This window comes from Mytilus trossulus, chromosome 9, assembly GCF_036588685.1.
Source record: "Mytilus trossulus isolate FHL-02 chromosome 9, PNRI_Mtr1.1.1.hap1, whole genome shotgun sequence".
NCBI lineage: Eukaryota > Metazoa > Mollusca > Bivalvia > Mytilida > Mytilidae > Mytilus > Mytilus trossulus.
In genome coordinates this window covers 47744557-47768317 of record NC_086381.1, presented here as the reverse complement: position 1 = coordinate 47768317, position 23761 = coordinate 47744557, and the positions used below count along the sequence as shown (strand labels likewise).

The window sequence follows — 23761 nt, the reverse complement described above, 5'->3', positions numbered from 1 at the left end:
AAGGTATATATTTGTTCTGATGAATCTTGGATTATACATTCAAAACCAAATATGTTTAACATTTACTAAAAGAAAAAATTATTGCAACACCTTGATTTTTTAAAACTTGAAAAATCAGTCTCTTATTTTTGATGGAATAATATTGAAACGTAGTTAATGATAACATTGGCTTTAAAACGAATAAAAAATGTATGAAAAAAAAAGTTTTATCTAACAACGAACAACAATGTATAAAGGCCCCAAAATTGTTTAGTGTAAACACATTGAAACTTTAACTTTTAGACATTAAGAAATGAAATATGCCTTCGATGTCTTTCTACAGCGATTTTGTGTAAATTGCCAGTTGTCAATTTGTTTCGTCATGATGTGTTGCTTTTTTATTACACTTAAAATGTTTCTTTTCCCCTTTTTGGGGTTGTCTTTTGTCATGTTTTGAAAAGACTTTATTGTTGTCCCATATTCATTTTAGATGTGTAATCCTTGATCTAAAATAGAAAGTCAAATTTTATAATAACATAAAGCGTGAGATTTCGTTTCCATATAGTTGTAGGCATGACAGGTACAAATGTAATGTCATCCTGAATTACACAAAACAAAGTCATATTAATGCTTCTCTTTGTATTACAAAAAAAAGTAAATTCACACAAAAAACCTGCAATCCGAAGAAAATTTTAAAAAAAACGTTCCTAATCAAATGGCAAAATCAAATGTTCAAACGCATGAAACGAATAGATAACAGTTTTATTAATTAAATGAAATAATTCAAATCCTACGTCTGCAGTTTGCATGGTTGTCTATTAACTTGATGTTATACAACAATAGAACAAAGAAATAGAAGCAAATATAAAGTTGATTTCAATTCGAGAAAATTCTATCATTTAGTCATCATTATTTGATTTTTCTTTACATGAGGTGTCATAAAACAGCAGAGACTTAATAACTTTGTATTGAATGAGACATCTCCTGGAGCTAACATTGAAAAGCAAGTGTTTCGTATATCAGCTAAATATCTATAATCTAACTTAAAATGTATTTTAGTATTAAACTCTACAGGCAGAATCAACATGCAATTAATGAAGTGAAAAGTTTCAGTATAATGAATGCAATAATCATAATTATAATATATCAAACGAGATTATGTGTCTGAAGGACACCATTACATCCTAAAATTTACAATGTGTCAATGACCAGTAAATTGGCAAAGAAGAAATGTATTATGGACCAAGAAAAGATAAAAGACACAGAGTACTAGATTTTGAAATGAATTTCCTAATGTGGACATCAGGGTTTCCGCTGGCGGTCCCATTTTCGCAATTAGCGAAAAACTAATAATTTTGGCGATTTAAATTCGTCATTAGCGAAAGAATTTGGCGAAAGAAATATTTTTAACGATTTATTTTCAGCCATCTTGTTAATTTACTTTTTGCGGGTTTCTCTGACTTTACCGATCAGGCAATACTTGGAATTCACCTTGAACTTTAAGATTTTGACAGAAATCAATAATCAGCTGATTGCATTCATAGCTATCGACATCAATTAATAAAGGTGTTGGTTGTATGATATGACAAAAGGATATGGTCAAATGGCTTCTTTCGCATGTCACAAAAGGGATTTATTAACTACTTTGCGACGCACGTGTTGAAGCAAAATTTTTACGCTTCCTTTCCTTCTTTTAATGATAGTCCAGAAAAGAAAATTGTTGTTATGACGTGAAAAATGTTCAAAAGCAAAAACGGACTCTGATTTAAAACTTTATCATTTAACTTTCATATAGAGAACTGATTTGAGTGGGTACTTCAAAGTCGTTTCAGTAACAAACGTGTTTCAATCATAAAGTTTTACTTATTTACGATGGTCTAGAAAAGAAAACTGTCGCTTTGAAGAAATCTATTCAAAAGGGTGGCATGAGAGTAACCCTTCAATGTAATGACTACATCTTACACGAGGGATCCATTCCAAGTGATAAGATGCTTCGTTTTATTGTAAGAACATCTTTTTTTAGGGGGGCGCTGGAAAAAAAGGAAAATTTTAAAAGAAAAGTATATGTGTGTTACTAGTACTTGGCGAAAAAAATAATAAAGTTCAAAATATATTGTTTTGGCGAAAGAGGTGGCGAAACAAATATTTGCCCCAGGGGAAACCCTGGTGGACATCATATATTTTTTCATATAAATTGAACTGTTTCATATTTGCCATATCCAAAGCCTTTGATAGCCGACTATACAGTATTGATTTTTCGAGTTTCTGTCTCCAGCAACATGAAGCAAAGTTAAAATTCATATCGTAATGACATTAAGAGTAATTTACTTCTGTAAATCATTTGAAAGTTTTTCGATACATTGGTTTTAATTCTCCAAGAGATTTAAAATAGGCTTGATTTTCCTTCACAACACAGACTACTTAATATTTCGTCTTTTGCAACATATGACTTATATCAATAGGTTGTTTATTAATCTTCTTGAAAATCTAAACCATCCGTCCAAATGTCAAACTATTAATGTAAATTGACAATAGATGAATAAATTCCTTGAAATCTTAGTAGGAATTAAAATGATATTTAAAATGAAAGTTAACACAACTGATGGTGTTGTGAAAGGGACAGATAATCAGTTGGTTTTAGTCTTCTGATTTACTTTGAGAGAAAGAAAAAAAACCAGAGAATTAACATTGTTTGAAACTCCTAATAAGCAATGCAATCATTTGTACTGTATTGTCAGCAAAAAAAATAATAAAAGTCATAATTTAACGTATTTATGTTACCTTTACTACCAATTCTAATATGACGTCTTTATTACGCTTTGTAAACAAAGCCGTGTTATAATGAACACAAAATAGGTTTGAAACATGCTCACAAATTTACTGTTTATATTGAAGTTATTTCCACCGTTATCCTATAAAATATATACATTCAAGTAGCTTACATATACTTTTATAATATATGTTATATCAAAGAACATATATTTACCCTGCTCCTATTTTTTTAATAACTTAGCAGCTTAACATTTAAACGGTATTTTCGTACGCTTCGACCTTTAGAAATACTGTATTTGTCCTATTAGAATCGAAATAATTCCTTCATGTCATGCTCTATGCTCATTTTAACATGGGTAGGCAATATATTTGACCACATTTTACACCTCGCTAACGCTCAGTGTAAAATATCGACACATGTAATGCCTACTCATGTTAAAATGAGCAAAGAGCATGACAAGAAGGAATTATTTCTTAAAAAAATGTTATATTAACCGAAAACCTTATAACACATTTTGTTTAAGTATTCCATTTATTCAACATTACCATGATTACTCAATCATTTCACGTTCCAACCAAAAAATATATAAAGGTCAAAAAGTTCTTTTTTCTATCACATGTTCATACTAACAAAAAACTTGTAATCTTGGAATGTACAAATATCAACGAAAACCAACTTGGTCTTATACTCGTACATATACAGAGTTGTGTTTAATTCATTTGGTTTGTGCTGTATGTAAATGAGAACAGTATTAGTTGTATCTTCGAAATAATATTGAAAGATGTAAACGTTTCAAAGTTTCTGCCTTTACACCTCACATCTGTATGAATATGGCTTAAGCATAGAAGTGAATTACAGTCGATGCTACATGTTATTGGTCATGTTTGTATCATATTGGTATTTGTCAAATATAAACCAGTTTAGTAATTATAAATTAAAACCTTATGGTTCATTGTTTTCAATCAAATGCTAATGTGAATTGCTTTGCTAAAATGAATACAGGCTTCACTAATAGGCAGGAACTTTTTTGGTTAACTGAGTAATTTCCAAGTAATGTCATCTTAATATGCATGATCATGATCAAACAATCTAGCAATTAATTTGAACAGGACGGGTAATTGAATATCATTTATAAACGTACTTGTGGAGAAGGTAGCATGCAGTTCTGATGATTAAAGTACATATAAATTAATTATGAATATGAACAAGATACATCTGAGTATTCAAAAATGAGAAAGAAACCAATCAACACATTGAAATAAATATGATGTGAACAAACATCATGCAAAAACCAGAAATGTTCTATTCATTTCCTATAGATCGCAATTAATGTGGATACGATGCAATCGTAATTCATAACACCTTCTCAATATATGTCACATTATTCTACAACCAAATATACCATGAGTTAAAAATGATACTTTGAAAACATTAGATAATCCGACAGATGATACTTTTCCTATTGAGTTTATATGTGCTCGTGTTGATGTGAGTATATCAGTGTTATAGTGTATGAATCGTTGTGGTCTTTACTGCTGAAAAATTCTTGTTGAAATTAAAAAAAAGAGAGAGTACATTTGCCCTATTTAGTAACACATATGTTGTATCTGCTTAATTGCAATAACTGCAAAGAAACCTGAATGGAACAACTGCACGGTGACATATAGTTCGTAAATTCTGTTTCAGTTAATCTCGTATAGACAGTTGTCTTATTGTCAAACATATCGCATGTTCTAACTTTTATTCATATTTAGAGTGCTTGCAATGTAAATTTTCATAAATGTCTATTTCCACAGGCATCAATCCTGTCAGATCAAATATGTTGTGCTAAGTATGCAATTCGACCAACATTTAACTTACTCATGATCAATACCATCAATAGAAAGTTCATAAACATTATATCATAGAAAACGCTGCATTAACCAAAACATATTATATTTTTTTGTTGCTATCAATGCAACCTTGAATATCATATATATATTCCCAAAAAATGTATCTATTGGACAATAGCTCATACAAACCAATTTTCAAACTTTCTCGAAACATCGCTAATATAAACTGTTATAAATGTATACAAGAATGAAACTCACTGAAGGCTATTGAGCGCGTACAATGCAATCAACTGTACAATATTTTTTTTTAACTAAATATTTGTTTTGTTAAAAACGTTGATAGCGTATCAATGGAATAACATATTTTGATAAGTTTTCTTAAGCACGACTTAAACAAAATTGAATTATTATTTTATGTTATTTCAAAATATGATGATGTTTCAATTCATGCAAATGTAGTAGTATTACTTGCAAATATATGTGCGCATACTTGTACCGTGGGCAATAAGGGTTTGGGTTGAAAGACAGACATCATACAACTGAGTTCACGTTCATGATGTTTATACTAGAATGCCATGAAAAAAGGGATCGTTGCAAAAATTCTCAAAATCGAAATCTTTTGTTTTTCATCGACTAGAAGATTGCATAAATTAAAATAAAAAGAATGTTGAAATCCATGGAAAAATAGGAAAGTCCATTATCAAATTGCAAAATCAAAAAGCTCAAACACATTAAAAGGACGAATTTAACAAAAATTTAGAATAGGACTAATTTGCTTTTGTTTTAAGAAAAATATAGGATTAATTTTCTTTTATAATACGAAATATACAGGTTGGCTATCCCATATTTTTTTCAAGCGTATATAGTTTTTAATTATTCTCCAAAATCTATATAATTCTACTTTTTTTCAAAATATTAATGTAAATTTAGCAAAAAAGAATTAATTCTTTGAAGATTAGTCTGAATGAGAACATTTTAGAAATTGAATTTGACACACATGATAGAGTTTATAACCTAATCCCATTGAGGTAAATATTTCAAAGAAAAAAGTATAAAACTTCTGAGAATTTAATTAGTTGTATGGACGACCTTAGGAAGAGTCAATAAAATAAGATACATGTACTTTAGGACATAAGACCTACTAACCTAATACCCATATACTATGCAGTCTGGTTTTCGCATGCAAGGTGGTAATAAGTGCTGTAGGGGTTTTAGAATATTTAAGAAATCATCCTTAAGATTGGACAGGTCGAATGAAACAGGTGTCTGCACAATCTTTCGAACCTTTTTTTGATGTCTAGGAGATTTAAAAGTGAGGATATCTTTTTTTATAACACAGAATACTTAGGTCGGCTTTGTCGCATAAGCAATTATGGTAATATTTGATAAAATATTTTAATCTTGTTAAAAATCAATCTAATCCCAATAAATGTCAAAATATTAATGTACAGTTGACAAAAGATTGATTCATGCTCTGGAAGCTTAATTTGAATAGAAATAATATTTAATATAAAAATTGGCACACATGATGGAATTCACACCCTAATCTCATTGAACTAAAAATATTACAGAAAATCAGTAAAGAACTTCAGAGAAAAGAATTGATGGTATGAACATGCTCTACAAACGTCAATAAACTGTACAACATACCATTAAACCAGGTACCAATACGCAGTCTTTTAAAAGTGATAACCGACATATTGGTTTTTTTATGCATAATAGATATAGCTGTTGTAGGGTTTAAAATAACACATCTGTAGCAACAGCAACGCCTTCATATGCAGAATATATTTGATACGATATAACAGGGCTGGTATTTTCTACCATGATGTCGTCGGTAGAGTTGTACTGCTCACAAGGAAGTTTAAAAAAAAATTGTGAAGTTGAAATGATACTTTTGTAAGATTTACTTATGCCATCACGAGTTAGTTACGGAATTCATTTTCATAGATGGTATTGTCCTTATGTCGTAACTACAATCCCTTCCCCTTACTCCGAATTTGACCTACCTCTTTAGACTTATTATCTGGAAATGTATTTATACGAACGACGTGACGGATGCCAGATGGTAACCATGATCTGATCTTTTTTCCCTACCGAAGCACATGAGATCACCAGAAGGATTAGGTGGGGTTCGTGTGGCTCAGCCTTTAGGTTTCTATGTTGTGTACTGCATTAATGTTTGCATGTAGATCAGTTATGTGTAATGAATCCTGTGTTGGCTGGATCAATTCAGTTTTTCCCTTTTTCTTTTGAAGAAAGAAGAATAAAAATATGCGATTCAAAATATATTTTAGGAGCATCTGGCATCACACTCATTATTTTAGTGTGGCTGTGTTTCTCAGTCGTCCCTTTTCTACGTTGTGTTAGATGTACTGTTGTTTGTCTGTGTGTCTTTTCTTTTCAGAAAAGGCCCTTGACAGTTTTGTTATCTATGATCTTGAAAGTCCCGTCGGTATTTTTTGCCTCTCTTTAAAATGTCAGTCAGTTTATATGTAGATATTTTTCAGAAAAAATTTGCATTTGTAAGCAAAAACTGTTGTTTTGAATATGTACTACACAAGCTACAAAAGAAAGATTTGTGAAGATATTTTCTATGCAATCAAAACCAATGCGTAGGCTAATCTGCCAGCTATGAATGACATTTATTGTGACTCTGGAATCTTAGTTAGGCATTAGTTTTACAAAACGTCTCAGGAAATTTAAGTGTAAATATTTTTCATTTAAAATTCCAAAACAAATTCTATATATCTTAACTAGCACTGCTTCCTATAATGTATTGCAGCAATTGCAACAAAAATATCACATGCTGTACTTCAAGTAATAATTTTTTTCTTTGTCATAACAGCTAGAACTATGCAGATGTTTTATATGCAATTAAAAGCAATGTGTAGGCTAATATGCCAACAAGGCCTAACATTCACTGTTAATGTTATATCTCAGTTCAACACTATGTGCATTAAAAAGGTAAGAATATATTGGGGTCTACTTAGATAATGATCGTTATTACTCCGATAATAATATTATTTATCTGAAGTTAGCATGGGATTATAACATTCAGACAACGAATCGTCTTCCCCAATATCCGGTAACGTGAATTATAACCTGAGCTATGAGTCGGATGCCAGACTGACTTTTGCAAAACATTAACTTTTTAGTGACAACGTCAGGAATTGAGATAATTTCCAGGCCAGTCAAACCACTTTGATCTAAACTAAATGTTCTACTCTGACGCAGAATTTGTAGTGATTATACGTTGAGAAAACAAATTATGTACTGCCATGAATAATAATAGAGTAGAACATTTCAATTTGCAAATATATTCAAAATAAAAATAATTAATTAAGACATAAATCATTACTAATGGTAGTGACAACGGACAATCTATCTTAAAAATGGTAGCATTGTGAAAGATATGTTAACGTAGTGCTTGATTGTTTTCGGATGACACCACTTGACTGATTTGACTCTTATGGGAAGCTGATATAATTATAATATGTTTTATCCTGCAATAAGCCATCTTTTGAACAAATAACAGGTATAAAAACATGTACAAATAAAGTCTCCTGTTACCCCACTTCCATGTTTGGGGTCCTTTTTCGCGGTCCGCGTTTCAACTATGTCGATTTCTTTGAGAAATTAGAGATAATGCTTTAGACTTTAATAACTAAATTTGCAAGTGTTAGGATAATTTGAGGATAAAAATGTGTTTGTACTCGCTACGAAACAGGGGAAAAGCTCGACGGATCCTTGCTTATCATCCTGTTTCTAAGGCTTATACAAATTAATTTTATATTTTCCGACTACATACACATATTGTCTATGTATGAGCAACTATATCACATAGTATTGTATGAAACAAGGAATATATCATTCAATAGATCACAAATGTATACTTACAGGTTATGGTTTAAAAACAATTAAAACTCAGGTTCGGTTGAACATTTTGAACGTTGTACTGTATATCATTGTCTTTGAATACTAGCCATTATATGAGGAACGTTAACAAGTATACGACTGCATGGTCCATTACTTAATGGTGAAGCATTTTAACCTGATAGCATGATATAAATCGAAGGGAAGGATAATTAATAAAAAGGTTGCGACTTTAAACGAAATTGTAATCGTTTTCTTTTTGTAAATATTTTGAAATCAAATTACACAAGAATTTTATGTAGCTAATATATTGCAGCGATTACAACAGAAACCTTACATGCTGTTTATAGGGTAATACATATTTTCTTAATCTTCAAAACAAGATTTTTATAGATGTTTCATATGCAATAAAGATAAATGTGTAGGCTAATCTGCCGGCAAGGCTTGACAATCGCTGTCGCTATAAAATCACAGTTTGGCATTAGGTGCATTAAAAATGTAAGCATTTATTGCAAGAGTACTAAATTTAAGACCATAAGTACTCTGAAAATAACTTATTAAGTCTCGGCTTGGGATTAACACCACAAATAAAATAATTTTCACCAAAATCTGCTACCGGTAAGTGTGACCTAAATTACAAGTCGGATCATATCAAATGACAGAATGACTTTTATAAAAAAAAATGACTATTTGATGTCAAGGTCAACAAAAAAAACCATGGCTTTCCAAATATGTTAAAACAATTGATAATACTATTCTGTGTTAACCTTTTCTCTATTGCAATCGAGGAGATCATAACAAAATGTGAACATATTCACAATGAAATAACTAATTTAAGGGAAAGCAAAAGCAGACGAATTTAAACACATATCTAGTACATGCTGGTATATAGAGGTATGCCAAGTTGAATTTGTACGGATACCATCGTGAAAAAATTTATTGTAATGGAATATCTGGGTCACATTTATGACCACTATTCCGTCTTTTATTGACTTTACATGTGACATCAGGAACTGCTTACTTTTTATTGGGAATCTATCTTCATAACAGTTTTTGCATGTAATAAAATCTTCTTTTTGTCATGCGTTTTATATTACAGTTGTTTGTTATAAAGAGGCACATACAAATCTGATGTAATGAAGAAATATATGTATACAAAAATGTATCTTTCATACAAATCTTTCCTGGACATGGCTACCAACTTTTACCCTTTTCATGACATTTATACTTATATTTATCAATATATCAGGATTTTGTTTTTAAATACTTATAAATCTATGATGATGAGAACAGCTGTCAAATATGTTTCTTTTTTTTCAGATGTATTAACCAACTGTCTCCAAACAACTGATACGGAATAAAACTGCATTGCATATCAAATACGGGACAACACAGAATATAGGTAACTACATGTAATTTGTTTTCATTTTGATATTTGTATGAAGTTATATTTTTTTTTCTGTTTCTGCCTGATTCACATTTTTCATTATCTCTTGATATCAATTGATAGATAAGTAGTAATAGTAACTGGCGGTAAAAATGAACGAAGATTGCAAATTAACATGGTTTTATAAACGTGAACTTCGCGGTTTCTTTCTAGAATTTCAGAAATCATGAAATAAATAAAATAACTTTACATTTATGAACCTTTAATTTCTGATATTCATCAATTGCACATGTGTCATTAAAGAATTTACATATGCATATGTGCATATGTAGTATAATATTATATTTCCAACATATATTTTTTTCTATCTGTGTTTCATATATGTATAATGTTTATACAAGCTACATATCAATGTCATTCACACACTATTCATTCAGTTTAAACTTTTCGTGAAAGCACCCACATGGTTTTTTTTTATAAAAAAGATTAAATATAGAAAAAAAAAAGAAATCCATACAGTTTTGTAAATAGGATTCAGTATACAATATTTGCAAGTTCCTAAAACAAAACATAATTAATGTTGAAATACACAACTTTATGTTTCATGCATATGTTTTCTTAAATCCCCGCAAGTCTTAAAATTGAACAATATTGTATTTATCGCGAGTTAGTAAAAGTATAAACATCACAATTTCACTGGGAATGTTTTACGTAGTTTTTTTTTATTTATTGAATAAAAAATGAGTACACTTGACATGTTTATGACAAAATTTGAACGACTGCACACACATCAATGTATAGTGCACACATAACAATCATTAATATTCTTTCTAAAAGAAATTGACCATATGATTCGATATCAAACAGAGTTTTGTAAAACATACATTTTGCTAAATAGCTTGAAAAAAAAAGAAGCGCCCATGTTAATAGCTATTTTAAATATGGCATGCTTTGTTCGCTTTGTAACCAAAACCGTGAAAAAAAGAAGAAAAAAACCACGCAGGAAAATTCAAAACGGAAAGTCCCTTAACAAATCGCAAACTTTCTGACTCCGTTAAGCATTTTCTAATGATATATAATTCTCGATAATTCTATAATTTAGGAAGAATCAGTGATGTGCATATTGATGGCTGTTACTATTAACCTCCCAAGTTTATCCACATGTATCGTAACTTAAGAAATCTATGATGATTGCGTTGTGTCCAACATGTCCAAGTTGAAATTAAAAAAGAAACTTCAAAAAACTTTATTTCTAATGCATAACAAGAAGAATAAATGCATCAGATCTTAAAAATGTATGAAATCAAAATTGAATTAAATTCCACGAAATTGTATAGATAATTTTGACGCAATTTCGTCATGTTTAAAATTTTTGAAAAATCATACGGAAGAAATCTCTGAAGATGAAGATTATTTCGTTACTTGGACCCTCTTAATTCGGATAATATCGCATTGAAATGGCGTTTTCAGGTACATTGTAGTGGTTGTTTCATTTTCCATAACACACATTAATGGATTGCATTGCTGCTCACTGCTTGCGACATGCTAACTGCTGATTTGACAGTAAATAGTAGCCAACATTAAAAAATGTCTTGGTTTAGAATTATTAGGATTGAACACTTTTTTTAAATTGCTAATTTTTAATTTTTAATTTCAAAAGAGATAAATGTTAGCCTTAGAGTTATTTGAAAGTTGTAGCTTTTATCTTACAGGGGGTTCAATGCCATACACACGGTAATCTGATCTTCGCTTCGGCTTTTTGAATAACCGTATTAGTTCTTTCAAAATCGAAATCATTCTTGCAAGCCATATATTTGTAATAATTTGTCCTTGTCATTGTTTAAGTGAACGTTTTTGATAAATGTATGGCTTGCATGTATTTATAGTATAACTAATCGCCGTATTTGAATATCAAAAAATAATACAACGCGTGACCGAACGACGCATGGATTAAACGAGTGCGCAGCACGAGTTTAATCCATAGCGGCGTTCGGTCACAAGTTGTCTTATTTTTGATATTCAAATACGGCGATTAGTTATACTTTTTATTACATTGTCAAATTGCTTTTTTTTTTATGAAATTAATGTACAAAATGTAAGGAACTACATGTTTTTCCTACGCATGTTTTGTTTCGACGTTATCGACGTCTTGACAACGCCTATTGTTGTATGACGTCAGAGAGTGAAATAACCTCGTTTATTTCACATGTGAAATTATCGGTTTTTACCTAACTGGGAAATCAATGTAATTCATTGCAACCAATGTAATAATATTTCTTAAACAATACTAAAAACTATACAACATGTTTTTATATATCCTGTTTCTGGAAGTATAAAATACCACAGACTCGTTTTTTTACCATTAGCACCACTTTTAAAGGAACACATGTCAATGACAGACACTAAGGAATCTTCACATGAATGTCCTGTAATGGAATAAATATGTTTCGTTTTATAATTATACTGAATAATACAAGATTTCAATCCTGAAATATATGATGAGTGTATTACCATTCATCTCATTTCTACTATGTATACCTTCTATTTTTTATGATATGGTAGTAGGCACATTTTGTAAAACATGTTTTGGGACTTGATAAATTACCCAATTCTTGTCAATGATCAGCATTAAATTTAGAGGAAATTAGATGTTTATTTGAATTCAATTTCATAAAAATTTTGTTTTTTTTTAAATTTTATTCCTCCTTTAATCTCCATTCTTATCATCTAATTATAAGCAATATGTAAGTCATTTTACAACACGATAAAAATGTTAGGACAAAATGCATGCTTAAAACATGAGTTTGTATTCTCTTATCTTGCATATCATCATTATTCATACAAAAATACAATTTTTTTAGTGGAAGTCTTATTTCATTCATGTACTAACGATATGTTAATTATAATGGCCTGTGAATAGGGTTTATTCAAAGATCACACAAGGTTTTCCACAAATAGACAGTATAGTGGTTAAATAGGTAACAAAAACTTACCGTTCATGCTGATATGTATAAAACATTTAATAGTTAAATAGTCTGAGTGTCTGTTAACAATGTTAATGGTACCTGCTGCTGAAATCAAAATAAAATAGGTATATTAATAAGGTCCATTCTCACTGAACTAATGTAATATTTTGTTTAAGGGCCAGCTGCGAGGATTTCTCGCTGCAGTGAAGACCCATTGGTGGCCTTCGGCTGTTGTCTGATCTTGGTTGGTTTTTTGTCTCTTTGACGCATTCCCCATTTCCATTCTCAATCTCAATCAAACAAATTGACGTGATTTAGGTTTCATACAAGCTTAAGTTTAACTCAATATAAAATAGTGACCGTTTATTTACGATGTTTTTTCTTACGTATGAGGGCATTTTTGGATCGGCTGGGACGTAATATTACAGTCTATATGAAGTTGAAATAAGCAACAAAAAAAATATTAAAACAAAGATCATTGATAAAACCTCTGTTATAAAAAAAAAATAGAACAACTCTTTTAACTGTAATGAACTGGAATCGCACGAATGTTTTGGCCTCTTTTCAATTAAGACACGTACAAATGATACGGCAACTATATAGAAATAGTGTACCATTACCAACTGTTAAAAAAAGTACGATCACTTAATCATCAGGGGAAACAAGAAGTTATAAGAATGCTCGGTCTTGTCTAGTTTATTTACCTATTTTCTTTATGTGAGCACGCTATGGTGATGTTTACATATCTAACACGTCAGAGGTAAATTATCATCTTATAAATCATAAGAAATTATAATTTCTGAATGTCTAATACTTGTAAATACAATATTACCTGTCTATTTTCTTCATCTTGGTACCTATGATTATCCTCGACCAACTGAACGTTTATAGTTAATACACGTATTTCTTTAAAACAACCCATAAATGAGATGAGGAAGGCGTAGAGTGACAATGCTAGTAGCAACTCTGTGATGTTTGCCAACAATAAAACATCTTTTAAATCCTCCTGGAAAACATTGAAAGAAATACTTGATCGTCTAAATAAATTAAAACCTAATCGGTACCAATTTGTATGCAACAGATGCGCATTTGGACAGCATATTTGAAAATCAAAAATTACTCAAAAAAGATGAATAGCTGTAAAGCAAAAAGGACAAAAGGTATAGCCAATTAAATATAGCTGGGAAAGTAATCAGAGCTTTGCATAAGGGAGATACACTCTCAATTTGAGAAAAAAAAATTGTAACATCAAGTTTTATTTACACAAAATTAGTATTTTCATGCCAGTACCGAAGTAACGTATGGATAGATATTCGAATTTAGATGAAGAAAATGCATAAAAAAAATCTTTCATAAATATATTCGAATTTAGATTACATCCCATTTGTACAGCTTACCGATGGTTATCGTTTATGTACTGTACGTTGTATACGCTCCTGCATTGAATCGTTTATTCTATGTTGTTCATCACATGATACACACTGATGCATGATTAATGAAATAATGTGAATTTTCCCTAGAAGTCAAAATTACAGAATAGGAAAAGCAATCGTACATTGTCATTACCTGTGTGTTCCTTACGAAACACGAAACGTCTGAAAAAAATACCAGTTTTAACTTCAATAAAAATCTAAAAATCAACGCTCAACGAGAAGTCACGATAAAAAAAATCTTAATGCAGAGAACAAAGTGACATGCCCAACCCTCTGTGTGGTTACACGTACGAATAAGCAACTGTATTAGTCAAGTCAATCTAGCATAAATTTGACCCAAACCTAAAAGTAAGTGCAACAGAAGATATTTAAGTTTTAATCTTTAGCATTATACCTCAAATAAACACAGAAAAAAAATCTCAAAAATCTTACTTCAGGAAGACTTTAAAATCTTGATTTAAAATTCCTATGGAGATATGCATTGAAAAAGAGAGATAACTCTGTAGAAAAGGCAGAAATATCAATAAAAATTGATACAAAAATTTACCGCTTCTTTTCAACAGAATGTATTGATTCTAGATATTTTAGCCGTCTTTAGAGTATAACAAACAACTCTTAAGGTGTTTTTATATCTTTTATCAAGCTTCAAACAAGATTTCTTAATTTATTAGTTGACCATTTATTGAATTTTTCAACGTGTCAAAGTAAAGAATCTAAAATTTAATAAAAGTTATTAAGCATATATTCTTCTTTTTGTGGTTTAAAGTTTCTTTAAACAAGGTAGATGCTGAACAAATATAATATACAGAAATAAACAATACCAAATGTTCTCATAATTTTTTTCCAAATAGTCACAAAGCCACAAATTTGCAATTTCTTTAATGAAAAATGTACAAAAAAAATAAAAATATCCATAACACTTCGGTTTAGTACATTTCATGAGCAGAAGATTATATAATATAGTCAAATACAAACTTATAACCACATCACAGTATCATACTTTACATAATTTTAAAAAAAAATCAACCAAAAACTGACAAAAAAAGACTCATTTTTGCAGAGTTATCTCCCCTTCCAATGTTAATTTCCATAGGAAATTAAAAATGCTGATTTTGAGTTTTCCTCAAGTTAGATTTCTTTGGACTTTTTTCTGTCTATAGTTAGGGCATAATGCTATAGTTAAGAGCTAAAATATTTTCTGTTGCAATAAGTTTGCGGTTAGAACTTAGGTTGACTGAACTTATACTACTACATTGATGCACATACCTTTTTCTCCACTTTAACATAAACAAAAGGTACAATAACTATTTTATAATTAAGGAAAGTATCCATTAGAATGGTGAGAAATTCTAAAAGCTATAAGTTGTCTGGAGGGGACCATCCAATACATTTTGCGGCGTATACAACATCGCAATCTTATCCTTGAGATTTTTGTTCCGTTTTTCCAAACCTAGAATCTTATTATGCCTATATATATTAATCATCTATATTTGTAACTAAATGGCTAATATATGCGTTAATAAACTGCAGTCAATTTTCTAAGGTGCTTATCCAATTCTTGCGATTTAGATATTATATACATAAATATATAGTATTTGAGAGGAGAAAACTACCCTTGTGTATTATCAGTTGGGGCTGCTTTTTATCCAGTTTTCAACATCATATTTCAATTTCAAACCCGCAAGGATCCATAATTGAATTAATCAAGTATCTTATTCTTATTCTTATAAATAGAGGTAAATTAGAAGGAAATTTCATCCCGAATATACCGAGGTACAAACAAATAAATCATGCTTTCTTTGGTCCTGAATACCTTATTATTAATTCGTAAGTTTTGATATATTTAAAAGCCGAATTCCAGCAAGAAAAGCGTCCAATTCAGACGTCCTAAAAATGCACCTAATGCAATGATGTTGGGGTTTTTTCTAATCAAATGAGCCGTACACAAAAAAAATCAGTATCAAGTGGAATGTTTAAAATGAAAAATGATCCAAATAAGACTTTAGTAAAGGTAAAAATTGTGAGTTTAATACTGAAAGGCATCGAATCCGATCAAATAGATTGAGTTATTTCTTCTTCTACCTCTTCAGATATACAGTTTCAGCTTCATTTATATTGAAGATTACGAACTGTTGCATGCGTGAGGTACGTTAATCAAACTAAAGTTAAACATAAACATTTTTTTTTTAAATATGTAGAATACTTGAATAGTGTTATTTACATAAAAGAAAGACAACAAGTGATTAAAAAAATACTATTACTGGTTATAGTGAACATGACAACAGTCTGCATATTTCTGGTATATAATTTATGTGGAATACAACAGACCAATTATTAGTAAGCCTAAGTACATTAAATATTCCCGACTATCCAAATATAATTAATTTTACAGGACTCAATTTTGGATTATAGATTATACGAATCACCCGTTAATCTGTTCTTATCCAATAATGTGGTTCCCGCGTTCATTTATTCTAGATTGTCGACCGTTAATTCATTTGTCATAGATAATAATAGATTTTCGACGGTAATTTCTTAAATCCATTTTCGAGTGATGATTATTATTTACGGCGAACATCTGTAATGGTCGACCGATAATCTATCATTATCCCCGATAGACTTGATTATCTCATTAATGCGGTTCCTGCGTGCCATATGCTCTCATAGGTTATATGATTATTGATAGTCGATAGTTGTGCCTTTTTGGTTGATCACTGCAGTTCATTATATTTTGTTAAAAGGATACAAATCACAAATATTATACATGTGACAGCAGTATTTATACACTGCCATAGCCACTCCCATCGTGGTCTCTTCAGCTTGCGTGTGAGGGCAGTTTGCAAACACATGTATACCAATGGTAGTATAAATGCAACGGCAGCACCTACAATATGTGGTGGGAACATGGTATCAACCTACAAAATAAACATGCTTTGTGAACGGCACTCATTAACTCTAGTAAGGATGATTTGTTGAAGAAATTGTATTAAAAAACAGTTTTAGGTTAATCAATTAGATTTCCTATTCGTGGATTCGAGAAAACACTAAAATTTACATGGTTCCCTTTTTTTCAGAACTTAGTAAGAGAAAAATGATAACTAGATATAACGGTTCTGAGTAGTTTTGACATATTTTTTTCTGCGCAAATTATTATGGTTGGTTTTTTTTTGTTGAAGTTAGTCAGACAAAATGGTCACAAAAGGTGATACGCTATTAAAAAGGTTAAATGTGAATGCATACAAATTTACTTTAATTAAAATAATATATCATGTTGATTCTTACCTGAAAACATGCTACCATTAACAGTCCGATGGACGACAAGAGACCTACAACGAGTCCAGTAATATTCGCTATCTGCCAACTGTTACTGCAATTTGCTCGGTTTCTTTGTATCCTTTTTCTTATAAATAGGAATCTCATTTCAGCATTTACTGCCACTGAAAAAAATGAATTTAGACTGCAAATCTTATTGTTGGGAATTCGGTATCATGTATAACTATATATGTGAACAATGGCATCTGTATAGTGAAATGAGATGTATGTAAAATGTAGCAAGAAATGTGTGTTTATTCGATTGTGTTGGGGTCTACATTGAGACCAGCAAAAGACACTGTCTTCATATTTCTCTCATCATTTGGAATATCATTTTACTGATTTTGAAACTTTCCTGTTATAATTAAAACATTGGTGGATAAATGTACATTTTACAGTTGTTTAATTGACAATAACAACGATTCTCCTTATTTTCATAGTATAAATGTTTGACCCGATCAAAAAAAAGCATACAGCAAAATATTTAAACAACTCACACATTATAGCTGACACTGTAAGTAAGAAGGAAAATATACCGCTCTCTGGTTCGTCTACGCCAGTATAACTAAAAAATGGTAGATCAAAAAAATATTTGATAAACAATTTTTCAATTTTCAATTAGTAATATTTCAAAAACAAGGACACTGACCCTCATTTTTACTGCTATTTTAGTTTCATTATTCATATATTATCACCTCATACCAGTTTTCAAAAAGCTTGTTATTTTAAAACAAAGACTAAATAGCGAATATCCTTAAAATTTTGTAAACCAAATCACGGTTAATAGTATGCAGTTCGTTTTAATTTATTTAGTATCACTACATGTATGTGTCTGTGTGTCGGTAACGATATGGATTCTTCCAAATACTGAACTCACTCTTGTGCTACTTTTGAATTCTTATGTTTTGTGAGCTATTTGAAAAAATAAAGTAGTGAATTAGAAAACTCATTAACGTAAAAAACGCACCACATCTTCTTATAGTAGATATAGGAAGATGCGGTGTTAGTGCCAATGAGACAACTCTCCATCCAAATAACAATTTAAAAAAAAAAAAAAAAAGAAAACCATTATAGGTCAATTTATACGGCCTTCAACACGGAGCCTTGGCTCACACCGAACAACAAGCTAAAAGGCATGTATATACATAATGATTATAGTTATTCCTTTCATAATATTTTTTGGGGGTGTCGTTGTGTGTTTTTTCTTGTTAAGTTTGAGTTAAAGTATACTGTTATTTCTTCCAGAAAGAATTCGGAAAAATGAAGGCAAATAAATCACCATTTACCTTATATACGGAAAATCTTGATTGGTGTGGTTCTGTGCATAAGCTAAACCATATCTGTAAATTGCATTATATTATTGGTACAGCTGCAAATATTGTCAAAATGTTTACGAACACACGTTCAAACTTTCATAATTTCCTTGAGCAGAACGAAACAATATTACTGACAACGAAAAACGTTCGTGGCATAACAGACGTTGCAACGTTAGCTAGATTTGTCATACGAGTTGAAACTAAAGAAATGAAATTGTTTGTGTTGTAAAACATAATGAAGAGTTGCTCTTTAGTCTTTGCAGTCCTATACGGCTTATAATTTAGACGTATACAGTTATCTTCAGTTGTTAGTTATAACAGTTCGTGCAATGTTAATACAGATACACCTTAAACGTACAGCTGATTTAAAACATTTGATACATTCATGCATGAATTATGTATGTACTGGGCCGTAAAAGGTTGATTTTTTTTTTAAATATCATAGGATTCCTGTATAAATATGAACTAATATATCTACCGTTTTCAATTGGAATCGAATACATGAGATAGGTACATTGTACTATCCGTACATAACCTTGATCAAATACATATCGCTTCTGCTTGTGTGGTTTTGGCATTATTGTGAGTTTATTGCTGTTGCATACTTGTGTGTATCTAAATCTTTTTCATGTGACCGACCGAGTTAGACTATTTACTGGGTTTGTAACTACATTAGCAACACGATGCACGCTACATGTGGGGATCTGCTTACCCTTCCGGAGCACCTGAGATAACCCCCACTTTTAGATGGGGTTCTTGTTGCTAAGTCTTTAGTTTTCTATGTTGTTTCTTCTGTACCGTTACTTGTCTGTTTGTCTTTTCTGATTTTTAGCCATGACATTGTCAGTTTATTTTCGATTTATGGGTTTGACTGTTCCTCTGTATCTTTCGCCCATCTTTTTCTTTTACTAATCACTTGCAAGGTGTTCTTTTTTCATTTTTGCAAAAAAAGTTTCCCGATTATCGCAACCTTGCATCCTTACTTTCGCTTAGATTTGCGATTTGTTTAATATAATTCCATTTATGTAGCATGGACTTACGTAGTTCCAAATGAAATCCAAATCCATACGTTTGTTACTATAGGTAAAAGGTATATAAAGCTACAAAAACTGCAACTTGCAGCGAACAACATTTTAGAACTCAATCTTATATTCTTTTAAACACTGAAAACAAAATGTATGAATTAAGGTATCAATTTGACAAACACAGCAATACCACCGTAATAATGGAATGATGATACGTAAATAAATGAGTTTGACTCTGATAGTTAGTTATCTTTATATTCCACATCTGCTCATCTTTATATTATGACAAGCGCGTGTGTAGACGCAAGTTATGAACTCAAGTATTCATGCTTCTGTTTAGAAATATTTGAATGCATTTGCATAGCTTCGACTGATATGTATATATATCTGACTTATAATAAGGACTCACTTCTTAATTTTCTCTCAAATATAAATGGACATACATGTAAAAGCCTGTCTCCAGCGGGAACTTGTAGTTCAGTCTTTGTATTTGGTTGCTGTCTGCTATTATACGTATTTCTCGTTTATAATTTGTTTTGCGTAAGACTGGAGGTTAGTATTCTTTTTCGTAACTTGCTTTATAAAATAGTCTATGATATGAACATTTGAGACCCCCAACCACCAGTTTTTGGCGGGTTTTGTGTTGCTCAGTCTTTAGCTTTTCCATTGTGTTTTGTTTACTTTTGTTTGTCTGTTTGTCTTTTCTTATTATATGTAGACATTTCGTTGTCAGTTTATTTTCGACTGATGATTTTGAATATTTCGCCTCTCTTTTGAAACAAGAATACCCACCTATAAAACAGTTGTTAAAACATGCTACTCATCATACTTGTCCATGGTTTTATTCAAAACAAATTATAAATGAGAAATACGCAGGTTTATTTTATGACGGGCCTGTTTTTTTTTTCATAAGTGTATGCCTATTCACAGTTACTCTGTATAAATAACATGTTAGTCTATAATAGATCATGTTTGCTCAATAATAAAAGAACAGTTTGAGACATTATACACTAAACTGGTTGAAAATATATACTCAGCAAATGCAAATTTCCGTTGAAAAATAAAAATAAAACGCAAATTGATATAATTTATAATACGCCTATCAAAATCAAAGGCATGTTAAACTCGTTACAATCGTGTGCATGCTATGCTCATTAAAATTGCATGCATGTTATGCTCGCTTAAATCACAGACATGTTATGCTCGCTAAAATCACATGCATGTAATTTTCTCTAAAATCACAGTCATGGTATGCTGACTAAATGGCATGCATGTTATGCTCGCTAAAAATCACAGGCTTAGTAAAGCTCGCTCAAAAATCACATGCATGTTATGCCGGCTTAAATCACAGAATCTGACATGTTATGCTCGATAAAATCAAATGCAAATTATGCTTGCTGAAATCACATGCTGGTTGTGCTCGCTGAAATCACATGCATGTTTAACAACTGCGATCAGACTAAACGAAATATTTGTTTCTTTTTTACAAATATGTTTTCCCTAACGAAATACTATAAACTTGATCTTACCTTTATTTGTTTAAATACAACTAGTATGTCAAAATCTGTTATGTATACATTGTCGTGAGGTAAAAAAATACCTTTAAGGAAGTCGAACTTTAAATTTTTATTAAATAGAATAATTTCGTTGACTTTTGTTTGCCAAGTAGACTGGACTCATTATTTATCCTGCACGCAAATTTTTAAAGCACCGATTGTCACTTGTAAACCACATTTGATATACATCTGATACTTGTTAAGGTTTTAAAACTTTTAAATATACCTTAAGATCAAATAAGAACAACGTGTACCTGTAATTTATTTTAAAGATTTCATGAAATAATCAAAAGGAAATACTTGTTTGGGTTTTTATATTTCTTAACATAGAATAGTCAAAATAAGATGGTACATGTATTACAGTGTGTTCAAGTGTGAATGAAAATCGTTTGCAGTAAGCTTTTATACCATTGCATGGTTAACATTTTCATAGAAGAAAAGTAATGTGTATATTCGGTTATGAGTATATATCATTTCCGATTAAATATGTCATGCATATTTCAATATGTGCAAACATTTCCTGAAGTATAATAAACGAAAACTAGTAGGTTTTCAAGTGAATCCATGACAATTCATTCCATTGTCAACTCGCCCCAACTTTCTACCAACTCACGCCACGTTCTATCATTTTGTCCAGCTTAAATATTAACCAACTCCCCTGTGAAATAAAAGGGGGGTAACCCAGCTGAATAAAGTCCTGCCAACCTGCCCCTCTAATATATTGATGTTAATTCCACTGTATTATGTGAGCAATCACATGAGTAAGTCTACCATGTTCATTTGAATACTAGCTTTGATTACATTTCGGACGGCATTACAGTTAATAACGGATGATTGCTACTCTGTTTCGAAATGACAAGCTTTTTAAATGACATTTAATAATAAATAAAAAAAACGGAACTTATACAGATGAAAACAATTATAGGTCCGTGTGCTTGTTTTTGAGATATAAGCCATTGCAAATTTGGCGGGAAATAATTATTTCTAGATTGTTCATACAACTAAGCAAACATTTGAAACTTTTCCTGTAAAAAAAGATGAAATAAAAAACATTTGTCAAATATTTCATTGGCCACTAGATAGATCAAATCAGAGGATTCCGAATATCTGACAAAAATTAAAAACCAAAAGAAACGTGTATACTTGAGTATGATTACAAGTTGGATAAAAATAAAAGTAAAAGCTATGTCTAGATCTAGAGGAGTAATATCTTTTTATAATTTCTTTAATTTACATACAATCTTTTAATTTGAAAGCCGAATAAAAAAGGTTTTAAATACATGTTCCATTTTGATGAAATCTTAATAAATTCAATAGATTTACTTTATTTCCATAACGAGGTTAGTCAGTACACTTAGTCTAGTGATACACCGGTACTTGGAAGGAAATTAGTACATAATATTTTTCATATTTTAGTAATATGTAATGTGCAATTAGTGTTTTTCAGATGTCCTAAACATGATAAAGAAAATCTGGTCCTTAACTATGGTAATAAATAATGCTTGTGTGTCTATTGGAGGAAGAAGCTTAATGGAAAAGGATTTTTTATATAACAAATTAGGTTCAATATGTTATATTCTTTAAGGCATATCGTTTTTTAAAAGTACCACGGTTACCATAATGTATTTTGTTAAAGTCATTAAGTGTTTTTAGTTCTATAATAATTTTTAAAATGTATAAAATAAATTTAAAAAAAGTAGGAATCAAAATTAGTGGCGGTTATTTTTTATTGTCGGCGGAAGTCAGAGTTCAAGGAGAGAATTCCTGACCTTCAGACGAAAATGTCAAACTTAGTCAACTACAATTGAATAACTTGCCACGTTTGAGGTCACTTTGGTAGAAGAAGGAATTAAAGAATATCGTGTTTCATAACACGGCATCTTTGAATAAAAAAATATGTTTTGAAATTCTGCCAGATAATCAAATACTCCAGACAAATTAAATGTCCATTACATAAAAAGATGATGATACATTTTTGTAGAAATGATCAATTTTCATTAAGAATGCATAGTCAGGCAAAAGCTAAAGACTAAAGTAGGTAAGCGTTTCAAAATATTGGACCGAAATTTTAGTATATTACCATTCATAGTAAATATTTAAACTGGATGGTCATATATAAATTAGATAATGTACCGATTGAAGTAGACGTGCCATCTCGAAGTATTAAAATCGTATATTTTTAATCTTACAACTTGTATGACAAAACAGGATGTAAATACAAAACGATATCGCGAACTTTGTCCTTATAAGTTAAGATGTTAAGGCAAGAACTGATACGACTACGAAACTAATAGGAACGCTGTTCA

General features: G+C 30.7%; 2 protein-coding genes across 3 annotated transcripts in view; one reads left to right on the top strand and one right to left on the bottom strand.

Annotated features, from left to right (window-relative positions):
• The window catches only part of LOC134684691 (neuropeptide S receptor-like), a 61828-nt gene that overhangs the window by 35108 nt on the left and 2959 nt on the right, over positions 1–23761 (top strand). The window contains exon 2 of the mRNA XM_063543996.1: positions 9781–9862. The gene's annotated coding sequence lies outside the window, so the exon portion shown is untranslated. The remainder of the gene's footprint in view (positions 1–9780; positions 9863–23761) is intronic.
• Positions 10129–23761, bottom strand: part of LOC134683035 (DNA damage-regulated autophagy modulator protein 1-like) — a 28178-nt gene continuing 14545 nt past the window's right edge. The window contains exons 2-10 of one of the 2 annotated variants that reach the window (XM_063542054.1): positions 19915–20037; positions 18845–18898; positions 18056–18123; positions 17529–17683; positions 16993–17161; positions 15513–15550; positions 13646–13819; positions 12841–12918; positions 10129–12273 (exon numbers count right to left, since the gene is read on the bottom strand). In XM_063542054.1, coding sequence (XP_063398124.1) covers positions 12874–12918; positions 13646–13819; positions 15513–15550; positions 16993–17161; positions 17529–17683; positions 18056–18123; positions 18845–18898; positions 19915–20006 — 795 coding nt within the window. In that variant the 5' untranslated portion in view covers positions 20007–20037 and the 3' untranslated portion in view covers positions 10129–12273; positions 12841–12873. Of the gene's footprint in view, positions 12274–12840; positions 12919–13645; positions 13820–15512; positions 15551–16992; positions 17162–17528; positions 17684–18055; positions 18124–18844; positions 18899–19914; positions 20917–23761 lie in introns of those variants that run through there. The other variant, XM_063542055.1, reaches the window with a different exon arrangement.